Source organism: Thamnophis sirtalis, unplaced genomic scaffold (assembly GCF_051295495.1).
Source record: "Thamnophis sirtalis isolate CommonGarterSnake01/CBP01778 unplaced genomic scaffold, rThaSir2_p1.2 scaffold_3, whole genome shotgun sequence".
Taxonomy (NCBI): domain Eukaryota; kingdom Metazoa; phylum Chordata; class Lepidosauria; order Squamata; family Natricidae; genus Thamnophis; species Thamnophis sirtalis.
Genome location: NW_028261383.1, coordinates 26,538,941 through 26,551,477, shown reverse-complemented (window position 1 = coordinate 26,551,477; position 12,537 = coordinate 26,538,941). Strand labels below are relative to the sequence as shown.

The following is a 12,537-nucleotide window of genomic DNA, read 5'->3' as shown; positions in this document are numbered from 1 at the left end:
AATTTTATAAAGTAAAGTTACTTCCCTACTTTATAAATCACCATTACTGTGGAACCGGTGGGCGGTTAGAAAATTTTACTACTAACAGAGATACAAAAGTGGGTGGTAGGTATAAAAAGGTTGACTACCCCTGGCCTAGAGCAAGGGTTGATCTAGAAGACCTATGAGATACCTTCCAGATATATGATTCTAAGACAGATGATTATAATTTCCATTAGGGATAGTTTCTATCCTCCACAAAAGGTTTTATTTTGGTTTTCCTTGAGTGGGATCTTGGTCCTGATGACAAACTCAAATGAAGGTCAAGGACTTTAAGTGTTTTCACTCAGTACCCATGTCCTGCTCCATGGTACACAATCAACCATTTGGGGTGGGGATGTCCCAGTAATCTCCAATGAGCCATATAGAGCATTTCTGGTTTTGCTGTAGCTATAACAAAAATAAGCCAAAAAGGAATTCTGAATTATATGGCTGAAGGTGCCCTTGTGACACACATTTGGGAGGTCCGCTTGGGAAAAGCCACTGATTTTAAACAAGACATACAAAATGTGGAACCGAAAGAAATTATCTTCTCCGTCTTGCTGACCATTCTGATTGCAGTCTGGTCCACTGTGAGTTTGAATTTATCTTCTGAGAGTCCCTTTCTTTCCAGACTCCCAACCTTCACTTTGTTACAAGTCCAATTGGGAAACGTCTCCCAGGACATGATGTCAAAGTCGACTGCCAGGTCCCCTTTCTGATCCAAATATACTCCCTCCATGGAATTGTTGTAATATTGGGAGATGTATAGGAAAGGATGAAGCTACAATAGCAAAGAGAAATAAATCAACTGGTGAAATTAGGAAAGCAAGACTGATATCCGAATTTTCCTGATTCCACAGCTGACTGTGCTTTAATTCAGGACTTGTTTAGTGAGGCATGCTCTCTCCACTTCTCTTCTCTCTATACACCAATGACTGCATCTCAAAAGATCCCTCTATTAAAATACTGAAGTTTGCAGATGATACAACAGTAATCGGTCTTGTTCAAGACAACAATGAATCTGCATACAGACAGGAGGTTGAACAACTAGCCTTGTTGTGCAGCCAGGCCAATCTTGAACTAAATGTACTCAAAACCATAGAAATGATGGTAGACTTTAGGAGAAACCCTCCCATACTACCACCTCTTACAATACTAGGCAACACAGTATCAACAGTAGAGATCTTCAAATCTCTACGTTCTATCATATCAAGACCTAAAATGGACACCTAACATCAAAAACATCATCAAAAAAGCACAACAAAGAATGTTCTTTCTGCGCCAACTTAGAAAGCTCAAACTGCCCAAAGAGCTGCTGATTCAGTTCTACAGAGGAATTATTGAGTCTGTCATCTGCACCTCCATAACTCTCTGGTTTGGCTCTGCAACCAAACAAGGCAAACACAGATTTCAACGGATAATTAGAACTGCAGAAAAAACAATTGCTATTAATTTGCCTTCCATTGAGGACCTGTATACTGCACAAGTCAAAAAGAGGGCTGGGAAAACATCTACACACCAGAGGTGGATTCCTACTGGTTCAGAACAGTTCAGAACAGTTTGACAGAACTGGTAGTGTTTTTCCACCCAGAACCGGCAGCAAAATTGTGCGCACCCTGAACCAGCAGTAATGCTGGCAGCGACCCACCCCTGCTACAGACCCCTCACATCCCGGACAGAAATTGTTTCAACTTCTATCCTCAAAACGATGCTATGGGGCACTGCACACCTGAACAACTAAGACACAAGGGCAGTTTTTCCCCCAATGCCTTCACTCTGCTTAACAACTAATTCCCACAACACTGTCAAATTATCCACTAAGACTATGTTACTATTATTATTATTCTCTTCCTTCCTAGTATCTGTCTCTTCCAACTTATGACTATAACCATGTTGCTTTTATCTTTCAATTTATATTGTTTTTATTTGTTTCCTAATATGATTTGATAGCTTATTAGTAACCTTGACTATTACTAGCTGTTATATCTTTTATTCTTGATGACTGTATTTTATTCTCCTTATGGGACCATATGCACCAAAGACAAATTCCTTGTGTGTCCAATCACACTTGGCCAATAAAGAATTCAATTCTAATTCAAAGAAGTCAGAAGGAAAATTAAAAGAAACAGCTACTGTATATTCAATAGAACAAATGTTCCAATTTTCAAATGATCCACCTGTAAATCTGGCAACAGGTTCAGTGACGAAACTGTTATTTGAATCCTTAGGCTGCATCATCTGAGGTAGGCTACAAAGAGAAAGATTTATCCAAATGGGGTTCATTAAATGATATGATTGCACCTCCTCCATTCCATTTGTAGTCCATCAGAGACTAAATACTGTATGTTCTTAAATAAAGTTAGTTGCAAGATATAGAAGCTGCTCCAATCAAGCATCTTTCTTCAAGAGCCGAGGTGACGCAGTGGTTAGAGTGCTGTACTGCAGCCACTTCAGCTGACTGTTATCTGCAGTTCGGCTGTTCAAATCTCACCGGCTCAAGGTTGACTCAGCCTTCCATCCTTCCGAGGTGGGTGAAATGAGGACCTGGATTGTTGGGGGCAATATGCTGACTCTCTGTAAACCGCTTAGAGAGGGTTGAAAGCCCTATGAAGCGGTATATAAGTCTAACTGCTATTGCTATTGCTATTTCTGAACATTGTAAAGCTCCTCATCAGATGAAAACAAAATTAAAGATAACAATTTATTCATGAAAAACTCAATAAAAGATCAAAAACTATGGAGCGGGAGACTGGATTCTCGCATTCAGCAGTAATCTTTGTGATAGAAAAGGAAAGTACCTGCCAAGGCTGCACTCTTGAAACTCCTGAGTCTTTTCTAATTTTTGTGCCCCTTCTCTGGAAATTGAGGGAGTAGGCTGCATGTAAAGCATGTGCAACAGTCCAAATGGTGTGGTAAATATGGTAGCCATTCTGGGATAGAATTCTTTCTCTCAACTCTTGAGGCACATCACTTAGTTTTCCTCTCTCTGTGCACCTTGTCCAGCCTTTCATGGACAGGGCATGCTTAGAATGGGAACATGAAAATAATGTATTCATAAATCTCTTAGCAAAAGACTGAAGTTGGGAGAGATGATCATAATTTAAATTTTTATTTGTGTGACTAAGTAAAGAAAAAATATGATAGTTGTGCCAAGTGAAAACTACATGACTTGACAACTGCAAAGTGAGATCCCAGAAAGCTGTTGTAATCCAAAGTTTCCCTACAACTGATGTCCCCAAGTCGGTCAGTAGAAAGTATGTGGATGACAATCCGTGTAAGAAGGTTGAAACCTCAGCATAGTAAAGCAAGATTTTGACTTGGTTCCATTTGTTGAAAACACCAACATCCTTTTTCTTATAAGTGACATATGATGAAACAGATACTGAGAAAACAACACAAATATCATTCTGGTCGAGTAGAAATGTGAAGAGGCTCATAAATTTATCTCCATTTTCACTATCTGTACCAATAAGACCCACCAATGTCCATTTGAAATATTGGAGGATTTTGATGATACCTAGATATTCATTTGTTTCTGTAGGAAAAGTTGAGTAAAAAAAGGGGAATCGTTTTCTGTCTCTCAAAACCTTGGAAGGAAAAGTGTAACTGACCTGAAAAAAGTGAAATATTCACATTTATTCCCACTTCAGTATTTTTAGCCATTTTGACCGATATAGCAATAGCAATAGCAGTTAACTTATATACCGCTTCATAGGGCTTTCAGCCCTCTCTAAGCGGTTTACAGAGTCAGCATATCGCCCCCACAATGGGTCCTCATTTTACCCACCTCAGAAGGATGGAAGGCTGAGTCAACCCTGAGCAGGTGAGATTTGAACCGCTGAACTGCAGATAGCAGTCAGCTGAAGTGGCCTGCAGTACTGCACTCTACCCACTGCGCCACCTTGGCTCTATCCAAAATATATCCAAAGTGGGCTGACTTTCCTACTTGGGCAGAGAAGTTTCCACCATCACCATCCACTAAAATTTTTCTTCCTTAAATAGTCCATAGGATTCTCCAATATAAATAATCTAGAATCTAAAATTCTTTATTTTCCAAGTGTGATTGGACACACAAGAAATTTGTCTTTGGTGCATATGCTCTCTGTGTACATTTTAAAAAATAGAATACATTCATCAAGAATCATAAGATACAACACTTAGTGATAGTCATAGGTTTCTAATAAGCAATCAAATTATACTAGGAAGCAAATAAAACAATATAAATTGTAAAGATACAAGCAACATGGTTATAGTCATTCATGGGAAGAAATACCTTGTCCCCCTGAAAATAAGACCTCCTGGATAATAAGCCCAATAGGGCTTTTGAGTGCATGTGCCAAAATAAACTCTCCTCCAAAAATAAGCCCTCGCCAAAAATATTGCAACATAGCAGCAGCCATGAGGTGACCACACTTGCCGCCTCCTGCATCTGAACAATAATAAGACCTCCCTGAAAATAAGGCCAAGCGCTTATTTCAGGGGGGGGTCAAAAGAAAATAAAACCCTGTCTTATTTTGGGGAAACATGGTAGGTATTAGAAAGGAAGAGAAGAACAACAGAAATACAGTCTCAATAGATAATTTGACAGTAAGATAAATTTATCTTAGTAGATAAATTGACAATAAGAGCCCTGACCAAAGAATCTGATTGGATTCACATCTAATTCAGATTCTTGCTTCCCATTGTGGTCATGGGGAACCTACCCCCTTTTAAATGGCCATGCAATCATGTGTAGACCGGTCTACCTGTGGGATCTTGTAGAGGTTCAGCAAGCCTGAGATATAGATGGATATGTCTGCGTCAGCTTCTTCAAGGACCACCAGTGTGTTTCTCTCCTTTCCGCAGCTGTAATTTGGAATGTCTGCCTCTCCCTTTGAAAGCAGGTCCAGCAAAGCCTCTGAAGTCACCTTCGCAGTAGAATAGCTGTCATGAATATTGTAGCCCAGGGTTATGTTGGGTAAGATTTGGGGATTCTGGTTAATTTCCTCAAGGGCAAAAAGGAAGGACAGGACTTTCCAGTAAACTTTGGGACTGCTGCTGCAAATATAGGTACATCACATTTTCATCTTGCATTCAATCAAAAATACAAATGTAATGAAGGCTCCTTTGACTATATTAGTACCGTGTTTCCATGGAAATATGACAGGGTCTTATTTTCTTTTGAGCCTCGAAATAAGTGCTTGGCCTTATTTGGGGGGATTATTATTTTTGAGATACAGAAGGAGGCAAGCATGGTCACCTCATGGCTGCTGCTGTGTTGCAATATTTTCAGGGAGGGCTTATTTTTGAGGGAGAGATTATTTTAGTGCATGCACTCAAAAGCCTGATTGGACTTATTATCCAGGGACGTCTTATTTTGGGGGGAACAGGGTACTAATAAATACTTATCAAAATATCTGAGTATAATATCCAAACTACTGCTTGGGCTACTGATTTAGGGCCCAAATGAAATGAATTGCGCTGTCATTTTGTCTCCCTGCAAATACAGTATCTTACGTGGGGCAGAATACCTTCTCCACAGAGGGAGATCCACATGGAAACAGTTCATGTTTCATGGAACCTGGTCCTAAGCATCTTGGAAAAAGAAATCTCAGAAACACCCCACCACCACCACATTTCCAACAGTAATTTTTCTAAAAATCTAGGAAGCGTCACTTAAAACATCTCTCCTACTCAGAGAAGACACTTATATTCACCCTATATTTCCTTTCCTGTCCTGTACTTGAGCTTTCTTTCCAGACTGAGGAATATTTCATTCTGTCTTGAATTTTACAGTCGAATCGGTTCTAGTTCATTTTGAGGTAAGAGTTCACAAACGTTTGGCTGGATTAGCAGAACAAGAATAAATAATTCATTTAGTGCAATCCCACTGTCGGAGCTGAATCTACATAGAATATGATAAATCCGTGGATGGAACTAAGGCTAAAGGCCTTTTTTTTTCTAATTGTGGGGAAGTAAATCCTTACATTTACCTGAAATCTACTTTTTTAATTTCGACTTCAGGAGGGACAGACAAAAAGAGAATCTGATAAGGAGACAGATTCTCCAATTAAGTAATGTCTCATTTTGGAATTATGCAAAAACATATCCAACCATACTTTAACTATGAATTCACTGAAGAGAGACACAAGGAAGATTTTGAATCATTTTTTATTAGATTCCTTGCCACTGAAGGAGTATATGAATCAATATGAATCTATATTTGCTTCTGCTTATATTATTGTATACTGTCAGAAATTAGTTGTTTTCTAGCCTAGCAAATTGGAAGCTTAATACTGTACTGCAAATGTTACCTCACTGCTGCATCTCGCTTCTATTCTTGGCTTGAAAGCTAGGGACATTCTTGAAAGTTAGTAGAAGAAATTGTCACATGGGCTGCACAGATAAAGGAACCAAAGGGAGGGAGTTTTCCTGACTCAAAAATCCTTAAAGCATTCTGCCGAAAAACAACTTGGCAAAGGGGGGGCTGTCACCCCCTACACAAGGCTATAGGAATACTCCACAGATAAGGTAGACAGAGACAGGAGCTTGAACAAAAGAACGCTTTAAAGATCATGTTGGTAACAAATCTTTGTCTCTGATTGGATAAACTTTGTTTGTATCTGCCTAAAATGTATATAATACTCTGAGCCACTCTTGCAGGGGGTGGCTATTCCTTACATGCATTTGTTTGTATGTGTTGGATATAGTTTTGTCACCCAGCTTTTGCTAAGGCCATAAATAAAAGCTGATATTTTTTGCAAGCCTCATCTCGAGTCTCTCTCTTTGGCATTTCAGCGGCTCAGGGAAACTGCTGGAATCTTATACCACCATTAGGAACCAATGAGATTCCTTGCCACCAAAAGACATTTATAAAATGAGCTACTAATGGACGCTCCTCGTATATTTTGGTTCTTCAAATCTGACCTTCCTTCCAGCACAACCTCACAGCTCAATCTCTCTCACAAAATAGAAAGGCATCAGACACAGGGACTTACAGATAGAATTTAGCAGGGGGAGCCATGTTAAATCGGTATTTCACAGATAGAGTAACCGAGAAAGAAGAGATTCCACTGATGAGATGGTCTCCTGATCTGTAGAAATTCATTTGTAATATTTCCTCTCGTTTCAAATCCATGGGGCATTCTACCTTCAGCACCCCACAAATCAACTGCACCAAGAGCAGAAGAAGAATCTGCAGGCTCATACTTGGTATGTTGTGTTTAGTCACTTGCACTTATCAAATACGCCTCAGAATAAAGGACTAAATTTTCTGTGGCTTCTGTTATTCAGCAGCTCAGCCAAGATTTTATATTTGAAGGGGATAAAAGTAACTTCTCACTTCACATATCTTCCTCAACAATAGGTGGCAAAGAAGGTACTAAAACAGTCATAGATTCTGGCACCACTTATCAAATCATGTTGCTCTCAGTCTGTTGTTTACCCCAAAGGCAATCATCAGGGGAAATGTCTGCAGAATTAGTGAGAAGACAACCTAGGCATGACTAATTGTACTGGAAAACATCACCTCTGAAACTTCTGGGTGATCTCATGGGCACAGGTGAAGTTGCTGATGCAATTCTTACGACTTTTGACTTTTTCAGTGATATGTCATAATAAAAATCAAACTCCAGACCATGTCTTATGTGATGCAATGGTAGGATGACCTTTCTTTCAATGGGTTGCTGGAGGCCTTCCAAAGGCCCAAAGGAAGGATACAAAGATGGCACATTTCATCCCCCATTCACCAACCATAGACTTCACCACAGGGGTGGGTTCTGCCAGCTGCTACTGCTGGTTTGCTCAGGGATGTGAGTGTGGTGCATGCATGCGCAGTACAACGATTGCTCTGTGCATGCGCAGAAGCAAAAACCAAAATGGCAGTGCCTATGGTGCTGCTGGGAGAACTGGTTCAGGGACGTGGCAGGCCTGGGTCACTGCCAGTTTCAGCGACCCAGGCCACCAAGCTATTATCAGTTCAGCTGAACCGATCCGAACTGGTAGGAACCCACCACCATTTCACCATGAACACCAAAGACCATCACATCCTCTGCCCTTTTCTCAAATATATGTGAGATCACTCCTTTATTTCCTGGAGTTGTATAAAACAACTCACCTCACCTTTTGAGAGATTGCCTCTTAAAATCAAATGAGGCTATCCACAAACATGTCACTTTGCAGGGGAGATGGGTGGCATAGCAATTTAATTAATTAATAAACAAGCAACACAAACACCATCCAAGCATCACTGTGAAATAATATAATTGTGAATTATATTCCTATATGGAATTGTGAATGACATGTGAAGTCATGTTGTAGTTTGCTTCTGTGTTGAGCTCTCAAGTGTTCTTTGAACTCAGAAATTTGTAATCATGTTGTAAAAGGTAAAGGTTCCCCTCGCACATATGTGCTAGTTTTCCTGATTCTAGGGGGCAGTGCTCATCTCCATTTCTAACCTGAAGAGCCAGTGCTGTCCAAAGACATCTCCATGGTCATGTGGTCAGCATGAATAAATGCTGAAGGCACATGGAACGCTGTTACCTTCCCACCAAAGGTGGTTCCTATTTTTCTACTTGCATTTTTACATGCTCTCGAACAGCTAGGTTGGCAGAAGCTGGGACACGTAATGGGAGCTCACCCTGTTACGTGGCACCAGGGATTCGAACCGCCAAACTGCTGACCTTTTTTATCAACAAGCTCAGCGTCTTAGCCACTGAGCCACTGCTTCACAAGACTTCACATATTGTGCAAGCATAGACAGCTGTGGGGTTTTTTTCCCCAGAATGTCATTGTCAAGTCATCCCAGATAAACTAGACAGGAAACAAGACTAGGGGAGGTAATTGTACTTTATTGTATAGACTCAGTACTTTATTGTATAGACTCAGAGCCAAGGTGGTGCAGTGGTTAAATGCAGCACTGCAGGCTACTGCTAGATCAGCAGTTCAGCGGTTCAAATCTCACCGGCTCAGGGTTAACTCAGCCTTCCATCCTTCCGAGGTGGGTAAAATGAGGACCCAGATTGTTGGGGGCAATATGCTGACTCTCTGTAAACCGCTTAGAGAGGGCTGAAAGCCCTATGAAGCGGTATATAAGTCTACTGCTATTGCTATTGTGGTGAGATTTTGTATAATCTTTGTCTTCAGCAGGTTTGAAACGGTTCTTACCAGAATCCACATTCCTCATGGAAACTTCAAAGAACTACAAACATTAATAAAACACACTCCCAATTACTGAAAATATTATTTGAAAGCCCCCCATCCATTGCTATCAATCAGAAAGAGAAATACTTTAAAAAGAGGGGTGGGAAGCTATAGGTCAGTGATGGCTAACCTTTTTGTTGTTGCATGCCGAAATTGCACACACGACAGCACACGCATGCATGTCCATACCCATAATGCAATGCATACGTGACACCACCACTCCACGTGCCCTGATGCCCTGCGCTTGTGTGGACGATCTCCCCACTTCCCGTGCCCCTCATTTTGGGCCTAGTAGGCCTCCCTGCAGCCTCCTGGGATGAAAAACAGGCCATGGAAGGGGGCGCTGCACACAGACCCATGCTCCCCTGCCCCCCATGCAACCCCCCTCTGCACAGCAGAGACTCAAAAATCAGCTGGCTGATGGGAGGCGCACAAGCATGCAGAGCTGATCTGGGGCAACAACTTGCATGCTCGCAGAGAGGGCTCTCTATGCCACCTGTGGCACGTGTGCCATAGATTCACCACTACAGCTATAGGTGATAGAAGTGCAAAAATAGTAAAATATATACAAATATACAAAAAAGTGACTCCCAACTTTTTCTTCTTCTATATAAGACATAGTTAACACTTTAATTCACCCCTTACTTTAATATTAAACTTGAGCTTCCATCAGCACCTATCAATAAACTCTACTTATCATAAAATCCATGTGTTATGTTTTGATTTTTCCCCCCTCTGTTTGGTGCAAAAACTCCACAAAAACTTTTTGAATAATATTACACTTTGTGAGTATCTTTTTTCTAATGAGAGCCATCAGTTTGCCATCCCTGCAAGTTCCATCACTTTTACTAGGCAAGATTCAACCTAGAAACAAGGATGAACTTTCTGATAGTGAGAACAATTAACCAATGGAACAGCTTTTCCTTCGGAAGTTGTGGGAGCTTCATCACTTGAGACTTTCAAGAAAGGACTGGATTGCCATTTGTCATAAATGGTGTAGGGTCTCCTGCTTGAGCGGCATGGGGGGGTGTTGGACTAGATGCCCTATAAGGTCCCTTCCAACTCTGTTAATTTTTTACCTGTTATATTAACCATTCTTTCATACTAGGAATTGTCTTTACAACATTGTCTTTACAACATTGAACAAATAGCAGACTTGCTGGTTGTTATCATGTTTAAAAATAACATATTTTAAAATCAATTTTAAATTGATTTAAATTGTATACAGTAGTCTCAATTTTTTAAATTAATATATGTATCCCTGTCTACTATTGTTTAGCTTTTTCACAAGTCCATCAAAGATAATAAAATGTTCCTTTTGATTTTTTACATCTCTTGCATATTTTAGATCCCTTTATACATCATTTTGTAGATTCTCTTTAAGGTTATAAACTTATTTATTTCAGTACTTGAGACTTGAGCCCAATTGGGGAATAAGTTAGCATTAAGATTTAAGCCAAATTTAGCAGACTTTTTTTCTTGAGAGAAATAATTATATCCACTTATAAACAAGCAGGTATTTAGCCAGGTTTCTTGAAGGAAGAAAACATCAAATTCAGCAACATAATTCATGGAAAAGGAGAGTTTGGATTTAGAACTCAAGCCTGCCATGTACCATGAATAATTGTTGAGGGAGAGGCTGTCCGTTTCAGACTGACTGAGCAAGTTTGTGCCATTTTCTTAGCAAGATTTCTCAGAACTGGTTTGCCACTACTGCCTTCTCCCTAAGGGTAAGAGAGGGACTGCTCAAGATATCATGATGTGCAAAATGAACCCAAAAGATTTGATGTGACAGCATAAAAAGATATCTCAAAGATCTACACACAGTCAGATAACAACAGCCAATTTCTTACAAAAAAAATGAGGGTCTGGTTTCTACAGTGGTCTTTATTGTTATTTCTTTTTGTTTTTGGAAAAATGTAAAGTTCTGATTCTACAATAACTTTAAAAGAAATATTTTTTAAAAAAAAATTGGATAATCTTTAGAATCGAAGTGTAAAACAGATATAATGAGCTTCCCTAAAAAAATTATCATATTTGGTCTACAAATGGTTGGGGGAACTGAAATAAGCACTGGTGCTTCTAATTTGTACACACTTAAAATCACATTTCTCTTAAGCTTTTGAGAATTAGTTGCTCCTTTCTATTCAAATCAGGTCGAAAAAGAATAATGTATCATTTGGGGGAAAAGATGCAGCCCAGCACTGGAGGCCAAGATGGAGAAGACCTGCACAGCTACCAGGTACTTGCCCTTGCTGAGGTAGGTGGGCACAAAGACGATCCAAACGCTACAGAGGACCAGCATGCTGAAGGTGATCAGCTTGGCTTCATTGAAGGCCCCAGGCAACCTCCGGGTCAGGAATGCCACCACTAAGCAAACAGCTGCCAGGAAACCCATGTATCAGAGAACAACGTAAAACATGGAAACTGAGCCTTCGTTGCACTGCAGGACAATCTCTCCAGCCTGGGGATGCATATCCAAGTCAGAAAATGGAGGAGACGTGCTTCGCTACAGGATACAGGATGCAGGATACAGGATACAGGATACAGGACTAGATGAGCTAATTCTACTTTATGTAAGGGTATGTTAACAGAATCTTGCAACTCTGAAACTACGCTCTTCCTGCTGCCATTTTTAATTCTTCATTCATTAAGTGAGCCTTTCGTAAAATAGATTCTCTGTTTGTTAAGTCATTGGGGGTTCCCCTCTCTGTTCTCAGATTGACTCCTAGCTAGCATCTCTTCTTCACATCTATGGAGTTTCTCAGTCATCCAGTTTATGGTTGTCCCAAAAGTACTTTTTCAAAAGGCAACTGGGCTTTGTTTTTCCTTGAAGAAGTTTTGCTTCTGGCATTCAGACTCTTCTAAATGGCAGCCATTTGGCATGTATGATCTGTAAGACAGTTGCTTTACTGCAGAGATGGGTGACATAAATAGAAAAGGGGGAAGGGGAGAGATAGAGATGGATGATAGATAGAAGTCTGCAGAGTAATCTGATTGGTCTCCAAGTAATAACTGCACTTATCACATCTCTGCCTTCTTTGTGCTTGAGGTCTGTGCCCTCCACAGTTATTTCTTTCTTTCTCAGCAGGTATCTTTACAATTTTTGCTTTTTTATTTGGCTCGCTGTCGATATATTTTACAAAGGTTTTCTTTAACAGGTCAATGTTATCTCTGCCTATGGGCAGGATTAGCAATGGACTCAAGATTTTTAACAGATTATTCACTGACCAACATCTTCTCTTCAGAAAGTAGGACAATTGAGAAAGTGGTCTGAGATACATTCTAGAATGATTCTCAAGGGGCCCTTCAGAAAACTATTGTGTTTGATTATTA

The 12,537-nt window shown here is 40.1% G+C and overlaps 1 protein-coding gene across 1 annotated transcript; it reads right to left on the bottom strand.

The window, feature by feature from the left end:
• Window positions 1-357: 357 nt before the first annotated feature.
• On the bottom strand, window positions 358-7,329 carry LOC148047698 (vomeronasal type-2 receptor 26-like). The gene is made up of 5 exons (XM_087708107.1): window positions 6,999-7,329; window positions 4,767-5,058; window positions 2,820-3,632; window positions 587-802; window positions 358-429 (listed from the first exon to the last, which is right to left on the bottom strand). The coding sequence occupies exons 1-5, from the start codon at window positions 7,205-7,207 to the stop codon at window positions 358-360; spliced, it is 1,602 nt and encodes a 533-aa protein (XP_087564233.1). The 5' UTR covers window positions 7,208-7,329.
• Window positions 7,330-12,537: the final 5,208 nt, after the last annotated feature.

What these genes read in the sequence shown, in the direction of transcription:
- LOC148047698 (XM_087708107.1), bottom strand. Translation starts at nt 7,207, where the DNA reads ATGAGCCTGCAGATTCTTCTTCTGCTCTTGGTGCAGTTGATTTGTGGG. An exon ending in CCCCCTGCTAAATTCTATCT is followed by an intron (nt 5,059 to 6,998) that starts GTAAGTCCCTGT and finishes CTATATTTGCAG; the next exon opens with CAGCAGTCCCAAAGTTTACT. An exon ending in ACCAGACTGCAATCAGAATG is followed by an intron (nt 430 to 586) that starts GTCAGCAAGACG and finishes TTTTTGTTATAG; the next exon opens with CTACAGCAAAACCAGAAATG.